General features: G+C 36.0%; 1 protein-coding gene across 2 annotated transcripts in view; it reads left to right on the forward strand.

The window, feature by feature from the left end:
* Positions 1 to 20,329, forward strand: part of MDGA2 (MAM domain containing glycosylphosphatidylinositol anchor 2) — a 981,798-nt gene that overhangs the window by 686,313 nt on the left and 275,156 nt on the right. For both annotated transcript variants that reach the window (XM_079779348.1, XM_079779347.1), the window contains exon 7: positions 15,403 to 15,732. In XM_079779348.1, coding sequence (XP_079635474.1) covers positions 15,403 to 15,732 — 330 coding nt within the window. The remainder of the gene's footprint in view (positions 1 to 15,402; positions 15,733 to 20,329) is intronic.

The following is a 20,329-nucleotide window of genomic DNA, read 5'->3' on the forward strand; positions in this document are numbered from 1 at the left end:
ATCAGGGAACTTTGGAAAAAAAACAAGGTTTACTATTCATGAGTCTTAGAGGGTACATGGCACCACCAGGACCACACAGCCAGGTCACAGATAAAGAGAGAAAAAGAATGAGGATGGACCTAGGGTTCTGCCTTTATTGGACTTGAGGGTGGGGTGTCTGGGGTTTCATTGGTTCATTCTTTAGCAATTAATTTAAAACATTAGAGTGAGAATTAAGGCAGGGGAAGGGAAAAACAGCCAGGCAAAGGGTCAGTTATTAAGGTTAACCCGAGCTTTCCAAAAAGTACTCTATGAGTGGGGCAACCTGACTCTATCTAGTTGTAGCTGGGAATGTGATTTTTTCAAGGTGGATGATTTTAAAATGACAATCAAAAGGTTAATATCAGGCACTTGCACTCTATAGACATGCACATATAATAAAAACTAGTTGCCAAGCACACACTTACACTCTATAGACACACACATATACATATATGCACACACATGCACATATACACATATGTTGAAATCTGTTCCACTCTGATAAAACAAGGCATGCTACTTCCAGTAGCCCCTCATGTATACATCTTCATGTGACCTGACTGAGGTTTAACAGTTATATGTGGCCACATATAGGAGCAAAAATTTAAGAAAACTGTATCATAAGAACTAACTTTTTAATTATAAATAATTTTGCATATCAATGGAAAATATTACATGTGGCACATATTATATGACTACATATTTTAGATTTTTAACAAAGATAGATACAGAGGCAGTAAAGCACTGAACAGACTGTCAAATTACGCGGGAAGGCTGGGAAGTGTCGGGCAGGGGGGGAAAGAGATCAACCAAAGGACTTGTATGCATGCATATAAGCACAACCAATGGACACAAGACACTGGGGGGAGGGATGAGGGCATGCGACAGGAGATAGGGGAGGCTGGGGGAAGGTCAATGGGGGGAAAAAAGGAGATATATGTACTACTATATGTAATACTTTAAACAATAAAAAAATTGAAAATATCTAAAGAATTATTACAGAGTATTAATGTTTTTTTTATTTCCTTCCTATACTATGTTTCAGAACGACAGATTATTTATAATAAATCAATATTCTACAACAAAATTTTATAAGACTTGAGGAGTAGTTCAGGAAAGGCATGTGGTATTTGTCAGGCAGCGTCCTTAATTGGTGTCCACTTGTGAAAGAAAGATCCATCTATTTGCTTGGCAAATATTATACTGAGTAAAGTCAGTTTTTCTGTTTAGTTTCAGTTGCAAGTTAATTTTGTTGTATTTTATATTAGTATTTGATAATAATTTTTCTATCATTGATGATTTTAATAGGACCATAAGAATTCAGTTTAGTTTAATATAAAGAGAATGATATAGAAATTTCAAACCTAAACTCCAACATTATTTTTGGGATAATCTGGTATTTAAATATATGAATGTAAAAAACAATAAACCATTTACTTTTAAATTAATTTATTAAATAACTAATTGAAATAAGAAAAATATAATTGACAAAATTGACTACATTTGTTTTGAGTGATGATTAAGTGGCAACAATTAATATGATAACTACTTGGAAATAGCTTCAGATATGTTCCCAATGAATGACAAATTTTGTTTGCCATCTTATTTGTTCTTTCATGTCACCAACCTAAGTGTATTAACAGATACCAGGTGGAAGACAATATGCTCAGGAAGAAAGCAATATGAAGAACCTCTATGTTTATGATGCTCTAAGTTCAGAGAATAAAAAATGTTTATCCTGGCCGGTGTGGCTCAGTGGTTGAGCATCGACCTATGAACCAGGAGATCATGGTTCAATTCCCAGTCGGGGCACATGCCAGGGTTGCAGGCTCGATCCCCAGGGACACATTTTAAGAGGTTAGCCCTGACAAAAAGACAGGAGGGGAGTAGAAATGAATGATTAAACCACAGAGAAGTACATTTTGTGAACTCATGAAGGGATTTGCTAGAGTTAGTGAAAGCTGAAGTAGGACCTATTATTGGTACAGTAAAATCTATGTTCTACATCCTTCGATGCTACCACTCTCTGGAGTGACCTTTCACCATCTCCAACCTTCTGTCTTTCCTTTTCTCCCTCGTTTTCAGGCTTTTCCTGCCCCTAGTCTTTTTGTTTTTATTGTTTGTTTTATTGTTTTTAAAGTATTCTGTTTCATAATACCTAGTACACTTAATGCTTTATTGCACTGAAAATACAATTGTTTATCTCTATGCTTTCCTGCGCCACTCGGCTCTTTGTTCTGGTAACTTTGGTAACAAACATAGTGGTGGCTGTGTTGTCAATGCTCAGGGAAACATTGCATAGACAACAGCTGACATCTACTGTGTGCTTGCACTGTGTTGGCATCAGCATTCTCAGAGATTCATAGATCAGCTTTATTATCATTTTCATTTTGCAGATTTGAGAGACTGATTAAATTGCACAAGGTCACACAGCTAATAAATGGTCAAATTATATTATATTAGAATGTAGACAATCTGACTCCAGAAAACTTATGCTTCACTGTTACCTATAGTGACTCTCCAAGAAGTCATTGGCACTCAGAAGAAAGTTGATGGGCTATGAATCTCTCAATCGATGTTATGAACATATTTTTTTACATTTTCCCTAAATGAGAGTTGGTTATATTATTAATACTTTGCAAGTTAGAATTTCTTAGGTAAATAGGGTTACTTTAAGGCACTTAATGTTAACCATTCTTACCTTCTTTATTATTTTGTGAATAAATCTAGAAATAAGTGTTTTGTGGAACTTCCTTCAGGCTCTGGCTATATTTAAGGTTAAGCTGTGTGAGGTCAATTTACACTATTTTATTATGATACTTATGAACTGTTTATTGATAATATTTCAAGTGTTATAATCAGGATAAAAAAATCTCCTGAGGGCCTTGCAAAGTAAAAGATATCCTGTGGCCACTCTTCCACACGTTCTTTAATGGCTGACTAGTCCTTCCGGGTGAGCTAATGGTCAGCCTCACTCCCTCTGCCTCTTTTCCAGAGGATGGAAGGTTAACCATTTTCTGAGACAGTGGCTCTCGGACTTGAGGCTACATCAGAATCACCCAAGGGAGATATTAAAAGGCAGATGGCTAAGACCTACCCCAGAAATTGTACATTTAGTGTGAAGTGCTACCAAGAACTTGTACTTTTTACATGTTCCCAGGCTATGCTGCTGTTGTTGCTCCAGTGTTCACACATGGAAAACTACTGCTCTAAACTATAAATGTTACATTTTTAATTTAAATTTTTGTTTTATGTACATTTATTTTTGTTGTTAAAAGTACTACAGATGTCCCTTTTTTTCCCTTACATTGGCCCTCTCAATCCTGCTCCCTCCCCCAGGCCTTCACTGCACTATTGCCAGTGTCCATGGTTCATTCTTTGGTTAATCTCTTCCCCTGCCTCCCCCCTGTCTCCTTCCCTCTGAGATTCTTCAGTCTGTTCCATGTTCCCATGTCTCTGGATCTATATCGATTAATGACCTTATCATCTGTCATTTCCTTTAAGAGGGAGTTCAGATCAACTCTTCTAAAACAAGTCATTGTTTCCTTCAAATGTGTCCTAACACTGAATTGGCTTATATCCAACAACTCTCTAATGTGATCAGTTAATTTAGCATGAGATATATTGTGGAACCACATTTTTTTTTCTTAAGGTATTCAAAAGTAGTGTTTTCACAAATGTTGGTACAATGCAGACCTCCCTACCTTATCCCTATCCACAGGTATTTCTCGCTCCCCTTCTTTATATAGTGTATGTTCTGCTTTGGGTTTTCTCTTTCCTAAGAGTATATGATTCTTATTTTTGTGTCAGTTACCACTTAGAGTATACATTTTCACATAACCCTGAACACATTGCACACCCCACCAACAGGACCTCCCTGGGTCATTCTCATAGAATATACACTCATTTTTTCTCCAGCTAAATACTTACCAAGACACTATTTTCGGATTTATCTTTGGATTGAGCCTGAACACCTGTGCACTGGTACCATGCCCCTTTGGTTCCTATATAAAGGACAGATTGACAACTAGTCTTGTGAATTACATTGTTTTGATCACCATAAGGATGTGGCTAAAAGTGCTATTCATTGTGTGTCTCATTTATGCAAGCTCAGAAGATAAATTCCACTCAGATCTTTGAACCAGGAATAATTATTTTGTTTTGTTTGAGGATTGGAGTATTTTTAACTTAAATCTGACATATGAAATTAGTTCTCTTTTTGCCTTTGTTTCTGTAAAAATCAGAGTCAATTTATGGCCTCACTACCAATTGTACAGGATGTGAAAACATTTCTGTACCAGTATCATTTTGACCTTATCTCATTTGCTTTTCTGCCACAATATTCTCATTTTAAAAAAGGTGGAAAAGCTATAATATGTATTTCTAAAATGTGTTTTAAAATATCCTAGATTAAGGTAGGAATTTACTTTTATAAATGGAAATATTATATTTGTTTTTATAATGTATTAACTTTATTTAGCTTTAGAGTCAGTCTTTTTCATACCTCCTTTAGCTGTCCTGTCATCTGTTGCGTAACCCACAAATCCAGATTCTTGTCCTGTGGTCTATTATCAGAAACTCTAGACCTAGAAGGCATTAAATATTAAATAGGTTTTATCACTTTGGAGGAAGCATAGTTTTATAAAGGGTTTAAATTAAACTTTTTAACTCAAATACTCATGTGACAGTTCATCTTTGAACAGCATGCTATTGTGCATGTGTGTGTGTGTGTGTCTCTGGGTATGTGTGTGTCCTGTGCTGTGATCATAAGCATTATTTTCTTTGGTGTTTGAAACTGTAGCAGCAGATTTCCTAGATCGATCCTACTTTCACTTATTTCAATAATGCACAATACAAAACGTAACTGTGTGAAAGGAAAATTGCACTAGACATTACAAAACAGCAAGGAAGACTCAAGACTTGCAATAGGGATCAAGATCATTGCCATAAAGAGGGAGATTAACTGCAACTCCACTGAATCAAGAGGCAGAAGGATTTTTAAACGCTGGGTAAGGTAATGAAAACATACTGGAACATGTTTGTTGGGGAGGTTAGTCAATGTGATGAAGACCACTGTGCTTGCTAAGTGTTCTTTTGACATTTCAAAGTTAGGCTCTTTCTCTTATAGAGACTGCGAGATAGATGGATGCACTATCTCCTTCAATGATTACTTTCTAAAGTGATGGCTCACAGGTTCTCCAGAAAGACATTTATCAAGGTATTCTGGCTTTCTTCAGAAGATTAACATCTCAAAGGAGCAGAGAAAGCATTAAAATGCAAGTTTTCTAAAAGTAAATGCTATCGGAAAAGGAAGGTCAGAGTCATAGAGTTAGGAAGAAACCTGTCTAACACTGAGTCATGCTGAGGGGAATGTTTTGTTAGTCTTAGTGGTATTGATGCTTCAGCTTCTCGTAAGGTAAGATAGTTAGGATAATTTATATAATTTCTCAGTGAATACAGATATTTTTATGTGATCATTAAATATACATAGGTTATTTTCTTTGCTCTTCAACACACACACACACACACACACACACACACACACACACATATATATATATATATATATATATATATATTCATATATGATTTAACCATTATTTAAATTTAAATGTTCATGGATCTGGTCAGAATGTTTGAATGTTTTGTGTTTTAAGAAACAAACAAATAGAAACAGACAAACAAAGCTCTCATTTCCCCAAACATAGGCAGCAAAATGGAAGGCAAAAGATTAAGGAAAAACCCCATAGTCTGAAATTATGGCAAAGTAATTTATAAAAATATTTTCCTTATCAACAAATACTGACCTTGCACTTTTTGAATGACAGAATCCAAATGAACTAGAGAACTAGGAAAAGTCATGACAACAGAGATGCAATGAGCTAAGTCAAGTGATTTATTTATTTTCTTAAATATGATCTCATATTTTACCAGTTATAAGAATCAGTAGAAAAGAAATTTTCAAGAAGAAGGAGAGAATCTATAAAGTGATATGAAATGCAGATTTTAAGTGATATAAACATGAAAAAGAACTGGAAATACCATTGTGTTCATTGGTGAAGAAGTCATTGCTAACCTTTGAAACTTCAATGTGAGAATGGCACCAGTGAAAGACGAGTGTGTAAACTGTCCAAATGAGTGAGTTCATGATACAACAGGGGCGATTGGTGTTTCACTATATTTTTTTAAATATATGCTACAAATAGTTTGAAGGATATTAGCGTTAAGAAAAATGTTCTAAGTTTAGATGCAACCCAAACAATTTTCTACTCTGAAAGTAAATATTATTTGGAAGAGAAAATATTTAAATTTCAAAAGAAAGTGAGTAACCAAAATAATGCAGAGCATCAGTACATAGTGAGAGAGGCTGACAGATGGCAGAATCATTTTGGAAAGGAGAAAGGCCACAGCTTTGAGACAGAGAATAAGGAAAACAAGAAAAGCAAAGAAAGATTTTTAGTTTCAGTTAGTCTCATTATTTTTACTGCTACATGATCAATTCCATAAATATTAAGAATGTACTATTTTCAAAAGGACTTCAAAGAACTATATTTAGCACAGGTCTGTTATAGCTATTTCTACTCCTAGGTATTTAAAAACGAATAAAGAAATATAATTTACTCTGGACACGTTCTCATTTCTCATAGTGAATGGTATTATTAAATTTGATAGAAAAAGTGAGCTTAACATACCTACTAATTTTAATTTCATATGACCAGTAAGTGGTACGGATTAATATTCTCCTATTTAAATAATTGGTGCTAAGATATTATGCTATGTCAAATACCATTTACATAGTAGCCACATTATGAAAATGCTTATTTTTATGACACTACATAGACTCTTTAATAACTCATGAGCAGAAAATATTTTCTCCTTAGTTAAAATAGGGCTGAAATGATAATAACGGCAAAATAATAATGTTGATGATAATGATATTTTAGTGCACTCTTCTCATTTTTCAAGGACAGGTTTACATAAAAAGCAAAATTTGTGCCCATCTAAAAGATCCTTTCTTATTTTAATTTCAAATTACTTATCTGTGGTTATTCTATTAAACAAAGACATTTAAGACAATTGGAATTCAACCATACCTTGCTTAAACAATTTGAATTGTTATGATTATCTTTGAGTATATTCACAAAATAAAAAAGCCTTGATATTTCATAATTAGATAGAACAACAACTTCTTTTAAGCATCTAGTTCTGCATTCGGATGATCAGGAGCACTATTTTAAATTAGTTTTAGGAAATGGGTGTAATGATATTTTTGTTGTTGCTCTTGAATTTTTAACAAACTTTCATTCAGACTATAGATTGACAATTGGAGTTGTTAAAGGAAGTGTGTATGAGAGAGCTAATCCTATCTAATAATAGACAAATATGCAAATTGACCATACCTCCGACACACCCACAAGCCACGCCCACAAGCCATGCCCACCATCGAATCAGAGCGAGCATGCAAATTAACCCAAACCAAGATGGCTACAGCCACAGAGAGCAAGGTTTCCTAGGTAACTGAGGAAGCCAAGCTTTCTGCCAGCCGTTGCAGGCCTAAGCCTCCACTCAAGCTACAAAGTTTCAATTATAGAAGGTAAACAAATTCAAACAAATGGCGGCAGAATGGAGCTTGAGAGAGCAGGCCAGGGTTGCCGGTGGCAACAGGGGAAGCAAAGCTTTCCGCACACCCTGGCCAGGCCCACCCGCTTAAGGCTACAAAGTTTCAATTATAACCCTAACAGAAATGGCTGCTGGCCTTGGAGGGAGCCCCAGGCTTGGCTCCGCTCCAGGCTACAAAGTTTCAATTGTAGAAGGAAAATAAATTCCAGATACCAGGGCCTCCGCTTGCGTTGCCAGGGGGCGTGGCCGGCCTGCAAACCACCACAAGCCCCTCGCTCAGGCCGCCCCACGCCCCAAGGGTACCCCACCCTGATCAGGGACACCCTTCAGGGCAAACCAGCTGGCCCCCACCCCTGTACCAGGCCTCTATCCTATCTAATAAAAGAGTACTATGCAGATTGATCATCACTGCAACACACAATATAGCTGCCCCCATGAGGTCAAAGATCCTGCCCCCATGTGGACACAAGATGGCCACCACAAGATGGCCAGCAGGAGAGGGCAGTTGGGAGGCACCTGGCCTGCAAGGGAGGGCAGTTGGAGGTGATCAACCCTGCAGGAGAGGGCAGTTAGGGGTGACCAGGCTGGCAGAGGAGGGAAGTTGGGGGCAAACAGGCTGGCAGCAGAGTGGTTAGGGGGTGATCAGGCTGGCAGGCAGAAGCGGTTAGGGGCAATCAGGAAGGCAGGCAGGCAAGCAGTTGGGAGCCAGCAGTCCTGGATTGTGAGAGGGATGTCCGACTGCCCGTTTAGGCCCGATCCCAGGGATCGGGCCTAAACGGGCAGTCGGACATCCCTTGAGGGGTCCCAGATTGGAGAGGGTACAGGCTGGGCTGAGGGACAACCCCCCTCCATGCACGAATTTCGTGCACCGGGCCTCTAGTAGTATATAAGGAAAAAAAGAGGCCTCTACTCCTATCCATCCTGAAGCTTTAATACTTCTCATAAAAACACTTTAAGTGCTTTTATATAACGTAAGGTATAAATAAACATTATTCTTATTTCTTCAAGCAACTAATAGCCTCTATCAATAATTGCAAATACAGTGTATTTCTTTTCTATGCTATTTGCATATTTTAAAATGTGTATTCTAAAGTGATAAATTAAATTTTACAAAATGCTGCTTGTCTGGGAAAGGAAACAGACACACTCTCCTTAGTGCAGACAGGTGTATTAGATGGCTCTGAAATGTTTTATACGTTCAGTGTGTTCTGAGGTGCATTTTAACTTAAATATCAAAATACTTCCCCTGTCCAGTAGTTTTGAATCAAAAATTTTATTTTCATTGAAGAGTTGTATTTTGTCAATTATTTTGTAGTGCTCATATGGAAATGTCTGAAATATCAAAAAATGAAATTCAATATTAGAGTATTTTCAATGATTCTCATCAACTGATACATTCTCTTACTTTATTCTGTGGGATTGTAGTACTGAAATATATTTTACAAGTAAAGGGTTTTTGTAGATGCTATCAGTCTCTCTAAGAGTATTGCATGTTAGCATGTTCAAAACTCTGAAAAGTTCTGCCAAAAAGCAAACTTTCACTCATATAGTCAATCCCCAACTTTCTTTAAACATGATACTCATAACCTTTTTCTGAAACAGGTTTTGGCAAATGCTGTTTCAGATAGCTGTGCTTAGATATTTTTTTTTCCTTTTGCATGAAATGCAGTCTCTTTTACAAAGCAGGACTGAGTAACAGTTACAGAACACATTTGAGAGCTGATGTCCCTGGCACCTCAAATGACTAGGACATATAACAGCTGAGTTTTTTTCTTTACAGAATCCTCTTTTTCACATATATCCCCATATTAATACTTTGTTCAGCAAGTATCATTCTGCTCCCACACAACAAAGTCCATGAATCCGAGAGGACATTAAATCTCCTTTTTTTGCTATCCTATTTTCTATCATGGATGAAGAACATAAGACTGAATGGTATCAACAGGAATCCATAGAGTTAATGCTTTGAAATGTCAAATTTTATTAAATTCAACCAAAACTATTGAATATCAACTATAACAAAGTACTGGGTTCAGGATTTGGGATTACAAAGAAGACTAAGGCATGGCCTCACTTCCCAGGGGTCCACAATCTCTCTGAGAAGAAAGATAGACACTTATTATAATTGGACCATTTATATATACTGCTAGAGGCCTGATGCACAAAATTCATGCATGGGGGGTGTGTCCCTCAACCCAGCCTGCACCCTCTCCAATCAGGGACCCCACGAGGGATGTCTGACTGCCTGTTTAGGCCCGATCCACCAGTGGGATCGGGCCTAAACGGACAGTTGGACATCCCTCTCACAATCCAGGACTGCTGGCTCCCAACCACTGGCCTGCCTGCCTGCCTGATTGCCCCTAACTACTTCTGCCTGCCAGCCTGATCACCCCCTAACCACTCCCCTGCCAGCCTGGTTGCCCCTAACTGTCCTCCTCTGAAGGCTTGGTCCCCCCCAATTGCCCTCCCCTGCTGGTCTGGTTACCCCTAACTGCCCTCCCCTGCTGGCCTGATCACCCACAACTGCCCTTTCCTGCCGGCCATCTTGTGGCTGCTATCTTATGTCCACATGGGGGTGGCCATCTTTGACTACATGGGGCGGCCATCTTGTGTGTTGGAGTGATGGTCAATTTGCATATTACCTCTTTATGATATAGGATCCTTTACTATCTCTTAAGTTGCTTTACTGAAACAATGTATTTCCAATTGTTTATTCAATTGACATACGATTGGACTGGAAAATACTTCCACTTTAATATTTTTATTGCCTTTAACAGAGATCTAATGAGTTGAAAATCAATTCTTATTTGTCTGATTGAATTATTATTGATTTGAATTTATCTACTTGGACAGCATTCACTCTGGGTCTCATCTTTTTTCTGAAATAGATTCTTGGCAGAGGTTCAAAAGCTCACACCTGATATACCTGATCTCCAAAGAGATGCTTTCTCATTAAAATTTTGAAAATTTTAATGTCTTTTTTGTTCTATCTACACATTTTATTTTATTAGGAAACTACTATGTGTTGTAGGGAGCATTTGACGATCAGTGAATTTTATACTTTTAAGTCTACAGCTACAGGCAACATCCAATCTCACAGTCTCCTGTTTGCTTTTGTCGGCATTGAGTTTGTATTCCTAGAAACCATAAGCCCAGGCTTCTCCAGAGCTGATGGTCTCTCCTTCAGGCATGAACTGAAGAAGTAATCTCACTTTAAATAAAGAAATTTTTTATCCAAGTTGTAGACATTTACAGGCAAAAATCCACTTTTATCTCTGGGGTAAGGTCAGCAGTAACCCCTGCCTGGATCTTTGCAGCGGCCTTCCTTTTGTACACAGGTTTCATTCTTCTCACACACACCTTTGTCAATCTCAAAGTACAGGGACTTCAGTAAGTGCAATTTATAGTGTCCTCAAGAGTAACCAGTCTAAAGTGAATGTGGGCCAATTTATATCCAGTTTCTCATTATTAAAAAAAAATGGGGGCTATGGATTATATTGCAATGTTTTCTAAACTGATTATCCAGAACAGAGGCTCAGTGTGATGCCAATTCTTTACCTACATTGCCAGACTAAACAAGTACCTTTTGAGGTCCATCTATCACAATTTATGATACATTAAGCTAAATCTAATGTTCTCTCAGGCTGGTGTTAGGGGATTTTCAATATTCAAACTAAGAAATTGCATTTGGAGAAAGGGATTTCTCCTCTCTTTTCCATAGAATTTCTTTAATTCTGTAGTCTTGTTATGTACTGTTGTACCTCTGTTATACTCTGGGACTAATCGCAGATTGATTTTAAGCATTTGAAATCTTAACTGGTAGCAGGAAATGGCTTTAAATTAACATTGCATGAACTACTATAAATTGTTCACTGAAAAAGAGAATGTTTAATTATAAATGAAGGAACCTGCTTCCTAGTTGATTAACTATATTAAACACTTTATATTTTCAAAGCTCTACAGTACTGCTAATAAGCTATTTCTCACAATGGTCACAGAGGGAGCCTAATACTATAACCCCTATTTTTATAATTGGTGCACTTGATCCAAAAAAAAAAATTAGATTGTCCGTATTGGATCACATAGAAATGAAAAACTAGTATTAGGTTTCAAGTTCTTAATGTATCTGTGCCTAGTTTACAGATCTTTACTCTTAGTCTTCTGAACAGCCAAAGTAAATTAGAAAATAATTTTAACTGTCCTCTGTTACTATAGATAGGTATACAAACACACACAGCACATGCTTCCCCCACCCCCCCGCTTTGAATGTTACTGTTATGTATGCAAAACTGGATAGCTTGTTATGGGATAACATAAAGCAAGCTGGAACAGATGGTTCTCCAGTCAAATGATCCGTGCTGCTTATTATGAGCTTCCTTGATCACTTGCAGGACTCATTTGTTCCTCTTCCCTTTTAGAATCTGTCATTTGAAAGACTAATATGATTGCCTTTGGTCAAATTATAAAATTATCTGACTCTGAGATCAACAAATGAGTTCATTCTTTAAAGCTCACTTGATTATATTGCTTTCTATAAAATATAATTATATCATACTTAATTTTATTCATTAATTGATTATTAGATTGGTAATTTTAACATTTTTACTTTGAATTTTCAGTTATTTTTATGCATAAAACAGTCCATAATGCAAAATATAGATATTAATTTTATGTTTTTTATTAATTTTATACTATGAATTGTTTAATAGTTTAAACTAATTTGTGTGATGAGTTTTCAGGTTTCTCAATGTCAGTATCACCTTAATATGCCACTATGCCTAAAATCGGGCTAGGAAAGATAACTGCCTAGTAAGTCAACAATGGAAATTTCAGGGTTTTTTATTGTGTAGTTACATGGCAGTTGACACATAACTTTGTAATTAAATTTATTCTAAATATGCTGGCATATGAAGCAATTGTTACATTAGCATAGATGTTGGTTTTTTTTTAACTTTAAAAATAATGAATTTTTTTTAATTTTTTAATTTAGGTTTATCACTTCTCTATAGAAACAGGATAGGAAAAATTCTTACGAAATCAAAGGAAACTCTTCATTTAAATGTTATAATGCTAACCAAAGTAAATGCTCCTTGAAATACTATTTTTAGATCTTTTTATCAAAGAAAAAAGATACTCTGCCTGGCTGGCTGGTTCCCTTGGTTGGAGTGTCTCCCCTACACCAAAAGGTGACAAGTTTTGATTCCTGGTCAGGGCACATGTCCAGGTTTCAGGTTGGATCCCCACTGTCCTGGCGCATGTGGGAGGCAACTGTTGATATTTCTCTCTCACCTTTCTGTTTCTCTCTCTTTCTCACCCTTCTTCTCCCTAAAATCATTTTTTAAAGGATATTCTATGTTCTATAGAATTCCAATTACATTTGGATTATATATGCGCAATATTATGCACCAAATATAGTAGCCAGATATAAAAAAATTTTAGAACATTTCCCTTTCTACTAAATATCATATTTTAGTGTCTATTAAAATATAAATATATGACTGTAGGTAATATAATGCTATATTTTCTCCTAATTTTCTCCTAAAGCCATGTACTAATAAAGACATGATTAGAAATGACTAAGGTTCATAAATTGCATTTTATTGTGGAAACAAACAATTCTTACAATGTGATTTAAATATTTGTCTTTTGGTATTTTCATTAAGACTTAAACTTTGTGCATTTTATAAAGAATATTTTGGTGGATTCCTCTCTGAGATTCAAACTTATTCACACTTATAAAACATTTAACATCATGCAGTTTGTAGATTTTCTTGATATTAGTATCATAAATGTTAGGCAGATAAATTGGACTAATAATCTGTGAGTACATAATTTGCAATATGTGAGGGACAGGGTTATGTTTATTTTCTTTATCTCATGTAATAAGGGACTTGCCTAATGTCTATTCTTGAACAGGAGCCCTATATAAATAGTTCTTGAACAAAAAGAAAGAAAAGAAGCAAGAAAGAAAGGAAAGAAAAAAAGGAGAAAGAAAGAAAATATTGTTTTTGATGTTTATTTCTCCTCATAAAGATGCAAACAAGAAAGCAGATAAAATATTTGGTACTCTATAGTAAATAATGTTAAAAGCAAATATTTCTAAGATTTAAAAAGTGTATTAATCTTCAGTGCATTCTTTCATAGTTTTATATATTTCCATGGTGTTTCCAGGCCTTTATTAGTTCAACTGAGAAAAATCTGGTTAAATTCAGGAAAGGTAACCCAAAATACAATTAGAAGGCCTCCATTATTTGCAGGTTCTCTTTTTCTGTCGTCGTTGTTGTTAATTCTCACCTAAGGATATTTTTTCATTGATTTTTAGAGATAGTGGAAGGGAAAGAGAGAGAAATATCTATTGATGTGAGAGAGACACATCGCTTGGTTGCCTTCACACACACCCTGACCAGGGCTGGGGATAGACCTGCAACCAAGGTACATGCCCTTGACTGGAATCTAACCCAGGACACTTCAGTTCACAGGCCAATGCTCTTTCCACTGAGCCAAAGCCACAGGTTCTCTAAATTCACATTGTTTTTTACCATTGTCATCATGTAGTTGGGTTTATTGGTTAAAGTAAATGAACAATTATTATTCTGATAATAATGTTTCATTGCATGTGCTTCATATCATCATACATAGATGGTGATGCTGAGAGAGAGAGAAGTGGGTAGGATACTGGAAAAGAGAAAAGTGTGTGCGGAAGAGAACCACTGCCATAAAAAAGAGCAAGCTGTATTCCTCATTGTGTCCCCAGTGTAATTCCCAGTTCAGCACTGGAGCCCTAGGAAACCAATAGATGCTCCCCCAGAAGCCCTTGGTAGTCATCACTACTGACCCAGGCTGTGAGGACAGCACTGAAGTTAGCCCCAGAAAGCCCTGCTGTCGGGAGGCCAACAGCAGGCTTTCCAAGCCCCTGCCAAGAGGTTCTGTTGGTCATATGCACAAGAGACTCAGCAAACAGTTTCAACAAGAAACATCTGTGTAAGGTGGAAGAGAGCAGTGGCAGCAATGTTTAGAAAAAAAAATTCTCTTTAACTCAGGTTATTTCAATATATGAAAATGCTTCATGGTGTGAACTGACTTAACTCTTACAAATCTAGTTTTGGTCAGCATGTGGATTCAACTTTAGAAGAATTTTCTTTAATGTGACATTTGTGCAATATTTGAGTTGTTTAAGAAGTGTCATAATTGAGGGATGAGATAAGTAATGAATTGACTTATTAAATATTATTTAAAACTCTAATTCATAATGACTTTTATCTAAACAGGTTATATTGTTTGTTCAAAGTTCAGTAGCAACAATGTTTGTGTATCATGTATAGATTTAAAGCATTTTCACATCACTGGAAAATATTATCCAACTGATGTTTGAGAGCCTTGTGATCCCATGAACTGCAGTCAGTGTGTATGTGGAGAATTCCAAAGTAGCTTTGCTTGTTTTGCCAGCCCGTTACAAGATTGAATTGTTTAAAGTCTCTAAGTGACTTAGGTCTTTAGATTACTTCTAGATTATATAAGGTTTATTGATATGTACATTAATTGGAAATAATCAAGATATATATATACTTCTAGATTATATAAGGTTTATTGATATGTACATTAATTAGAAATAATCAAGATGTATATCTATATATACACATTTTATTTTATTTGCTTTATTTTATTTACTTTATTTCAGCCCAGAGATAATTAGCTAGAGTGAATGAAATCCCTAGCATTGTGAAAGTAACACTAACTACTTATGGAATTTTTATGTTTTAGCATTAAAAAAGGGACGGTTTTGGATCACACCAGATCCTTATCACAAAGATGACAACATCCAGATTGGGCGTGAGGTGAAAATATCGTGCCAAGTAGAAGCTGTTCCTTCTGAGGAGTTAACATTTAGTTGGTTTAAAAATGGTCGTCCATTAAGAAGCTCTGAGCGGATGGTTATTACACAGACTGATCCAGATGTGTCTCCGGGAACAACAAACTTGGACATCATTGATTTAAAATTCACGGATTTTGGGACATACACATGTGTAGCGTCTCTGAAGGGAGGAGGAATAGCTGATATCAGTATTGATGTTAATATATCCAGCAGCACAGGTAAGCATATTTATGATACCCAAGATGTTCATGTTGAAAATAATGTCCTTACCTTTAGCAAATGAAATAGCCTCAGTCAGCCTACAAACATTCTTATTTTTTTAAAGCTTCCTAAAAACAAATTCTAACCTTCTGAATTACCAATAAATATCATGTTAATTTCATGTTGGATTTACATGAAATTTTATAGAAATAGTGCAAATAAAATTAATAGCACCGGCTTTGATAGATGTAGGCTTCTAGGTTAAATAGTAGCCTTTTGTTTGTTTCATTTTATTTTTATTTAATTAATGAGAAACCTTTATTGCACTCTAAAAGCACATTAATAAATTTAAACAAGAAATGTCTAAAGAGTTAAGGCATTTTTAAAATAAATTTTAAACTAACGGAAACTATTGAGTCCTAGGAAGAAAATACTGAGAGAAATTTGTGTATTCAAATACAAGATATATAACAAATGTATTTTCCACTAACATAAACCAAAGACAAAGATGTTAAAGTTGTTATCAGGTGTGACTTTCCAAAGAACCTTATGATAGAATCTCTTCACAGTGAGAATGGTTAAATATAAAATTATACTGGAATGAAAGTCCTTCTTTTGGGGGTTGAAAATGAAAACATGTTATCGATTTTCTCTCAATTAAATGCACATCTGCAGATGAGGAAAATTAAAGGCTTATGTGTAGGACACAGTAACTTAACTCTCCGGATGTTTGAGAGCATTGTGATCCCATGAACTGCAGTCAGTGTATATGCAGAGAATTCCAAAGTAGCTTTGCTTGATTTGCCAGCCCATTACCAGATTGAATTGTAAAATTTTTATATAATCAGGGTGAATGATGCATGTTGTAAAGAGAACACAAATATAGTTAGCAGGCATACTCTGTCTTGAGGAAATTTAAGTAGTCTTCTTTTCTAGTTAGGAAGCTTTTTGACTCTTGTATGTGAACAGATTGACCTGTGTGGTTTATTGTTTTGTTTTGTTTTTCTCATGGTTCCAAATTGTAGTGTACACTGGATTGATTTTACTCCTTGAGGAATATACATCCGTACTTTAGGCTGACCAAATGTTCTTACTTTTCACCACTCTGCATTATTTCTAAGGGATATTCGATTTTTATCAGCCACAATTAATATAAAAGGTAGTCAGAGTGATGGAAAAAAATTTTTTTTTGGGGGGGGGGCAAATGTCCTTTTCTATATAAACAATAACAACAACTTTTTTTAATCTTTCAAAGTTGGTGCTAGCACTAAGGGATGGACTCAATTTAGGATATCTAATGGAAAGCTGTTGATATGTTCAGTCAGTCATTATTGTATGTAGTCATTAATTCAAATCAGCAAAGAGTCATTACTTGCCTACATCAATGCCCTAGGTCAGTGGTTGGCAAACTGCGGCTTGCGAGCCACATGCGGCTCTTTGGCCCCTTGAGTGTGGCTCTTCCACAAAATACCACGGCCTGGGCGAGTCTATTTTGAAGAAGTGGCGTTAGAAGAAGTTTAAGTTTAAAAAATTTGGCTCTCAAAAGAAATTTTAATCGTTGTACTGTTGATATTTGGCTCTGTTGACTAATGAGTTTGCCGACCACTGCCCTAGGTGATATCTCACATATGATTTTTCCCATAAAAGTAAGGATAATTTTGTAAGATCAAAGGTCATTGTCCTTGTTTATAAGGGTCAGTTTTACAGAATTTATGTACATTTAATTATAAGCATTGCTTTGTGTTGTTGGTTGTTTGTCTTGTTTTTTTTTTAAATATTTTTAAAAATTATTTATTGTTTAAAGTATTACATATTAGTGACACAAACCTAGCTCCTATTTAACAAAACTTGTCTGGTGAAAAACAGTTCATATACAGTTAAACGTATACACAAGAGGGAGCACAGGATAGAGAAAGGAAAGGAACATTATATAATTATTCACAAAAATGAGCCCTAACATTAATTTCTAAATATATGTAATAGTTCCTATTTGAAACTGTGCATTGTAAATTACAAAGTGGAGAAGATGAGCAGCAGTGATTCATGAAATTTTAAAAAATCCTAAAAGGAAAAAGACAAAAGATAATCATAAAAGCAGAAAATACTGAAGAATTGCCTCTTGATAAGAAAAAAAAATTACTTGTTATAATTAAAGTTTCTTAACTGTTATCATTTTGTCTGATTACCAAAAGTAACAATGCTAGAGATCAAGTAGATATATTAAGTCCTCCTCCAACACACTTCCCTTTGCTCTCCCCACCACCACAGACAGACCGGGTTATTATCTGTTTCCTTTCTAGAGTAAAATCCTCCATGAATGTGGGGACTTAACAGCATTGTTCACTGTAATCTCAGCATCTGGTACAATACATGGTACTTCGTAGATACTCAGTAAATAATTATTAACTGAAGAGTTGAGCTAATCTGTGAATACAACTTTCCGTTTATATTTTCTTTCCTCCTCCTATTACCCCTGCAAGAAAGGCATTTGATGCCTCTTTTCATCCTCTTGCTGCAGTTTCCTACTGACTTTAGGAAATTATTCGCTTGATCAATTAATATTATGGTTTCATGTGTTCTCACTTTCATCAGCAGGTGTGGCTCCATTATTTGTGGTGTCCAGTAAAATAAAAATTGGGCCCCTTGTCCAGAACTTGCTAAGAATTTCATGATGGCAACATGAGAGCATTAAACCAAGCACAGGGCCCTTCTAAGAGTGGCTGTACAGGTGACATGCTCATGGGACTGGCCTGCACAGGATTGTATTTTGATAGAGGAGTCCTGAAGAAGATGATGTTTAACCTAAGGGATGAGTCATTGAAGATGGTGACATAGCCTATCTTCATGCTGAAACTGGCTTTGGTGTTCCATTTTGCTTACAGTCCAGTGGAATACCACAGTATAGTATAAAGATCTGTAGATCTGAGATTGACTGATTCAATGGATATCAATAAAAATTATTTTTATACTCACATAATAGAAGACTACACTTAAAGTAGTACTTTAATATAACATACTAGAGGCCCGGTGCACAAAATTCGTGCACGGGGAAGGGGGGTTCTCTCAGCGCAGCCTGCACCCTCTCTAACCCGGGACCCCTCGGGGGATGTCTGACTGCCTGCTGAAGGCAGGGCTTCTGGCTGAGCAGCACTTCTCCTGTGAGAGCACACTGACCACCAGGGGGCAGCTCCTGCATTGAGTGTCTGCCCCCTGATGATCAGTGTGTGTCATAGCAACTGGTTGTTTCACCATTTGGTCGATTTGCATATTAGCCTTTTATTATATAGGATAGAAATGTTCCTGGAGATAGAGCTTGAATGAACAAGCTATATAGCCTGGAGAAAAATCTTGGATGATATCAATTCTATGAACCATATAGAATTCAGAAGAAATTACCACAAATTGGGTGAGTGAAGTCAAAGAGAAGAATGTGTAGTACTGTTAAGACATAAGTAAATATGTGGAGCCTCTTAAATTTCAGATGTTGTTGGTTTTACTATTATTATTTTAGGTAATTTAGAATTGATAAGTGTTCAGAGGTTTCCTTATGTGTTAAACATTTTCTTTATGGTAAATGTAAGCTATTGTAAGCTACTCTTGGGTGATGTTTTAAACATTAAAATTTTTTATCAACTGTTTTCCATACAAAAGCTTACAATTGAATCCTAATTGTTTCTGTTTAAGAGACATATGGAAACTTATGAAGATGAGAATAAAATATCAGAAGGACTTCTGCCTAATACAGTTTAAAAACCATTTTCTTAAATGATGAGCCACAGCTTTAGATATGTTTTTGAGGACTCTTAAAATTGAAATATTAAATATATCAGGAGGTAAATTCTAATTTACATAATTACTAGTATATTTAAGAAACAATGGTTTGATTTTAGAAAAACGTTATAGAAAGAGCCTATATGGGAGTTTGCCTCATGCATTTGATTGAATAATAAAAACTATGATATATGTGATGATAAATTAAGTCTTATTTTCACACTAATTCAACAATAGAAGCATTTTCCTCCTAATTCTGTAAACATTCAAATTGTTTATTGTGAGCATTTATTGTCTTGTCATTTTAAAATTTGTTCCCTGTAATTATTTTATTGTGTTACTGCTCTGTGCCTGGTTCTATGTCATTTGGTGACAGAAAAATGGGCCTTGTCCTTAAAGAGCTTGTGACCTAAGTTGTCAAATTATTTAATGGTCAGATGACTTGGAGATAAGGCACAGTATATAGTGGGGTGGAAGCTGTTATTAAAGTTTCGTCAGACTTTTGTAGGAATTGTGAATGCTTTTGTCAATGTGGGCACAGGAATGTTTTACAGAAAAGTGACATTCGAGTTAAATCTTGATAGAAATAACACTGTGATAGTGACAGTGGAGAGGGCCCATTATGCAAAACATAGTATGAGGAAACTTCCCAGAATGTTACATGATTCTTTATTTCTTGCTTTTACTGTAGGGTTAATATTAATTAATCCTACATAATAAAATGGTAATATGTAAATTACCATCACTCCGCTACGCCCACGATTGGGCCAGCAGGAGGCGCAGGGGGCGGGACTCAGGGTGGCCGGGGTAGCTGATTGGGCCAGAAGGACGCTGAGCTCGCGG

The sequence above is a fragment of the Cnephaeus nilssonii genome, assembly GCF_951640355.1.
Source record: "Cnephaeus nilssonii genome assembly, chromosome: 1".
Taxonomy (NCBI): domain Eukaryota; kingdom Metazoa; phylum Chordata; class Mammalia; order Chiroptera; family Vespertilionidae; genus Cnephaeus; species Cnephaeus nilssonii.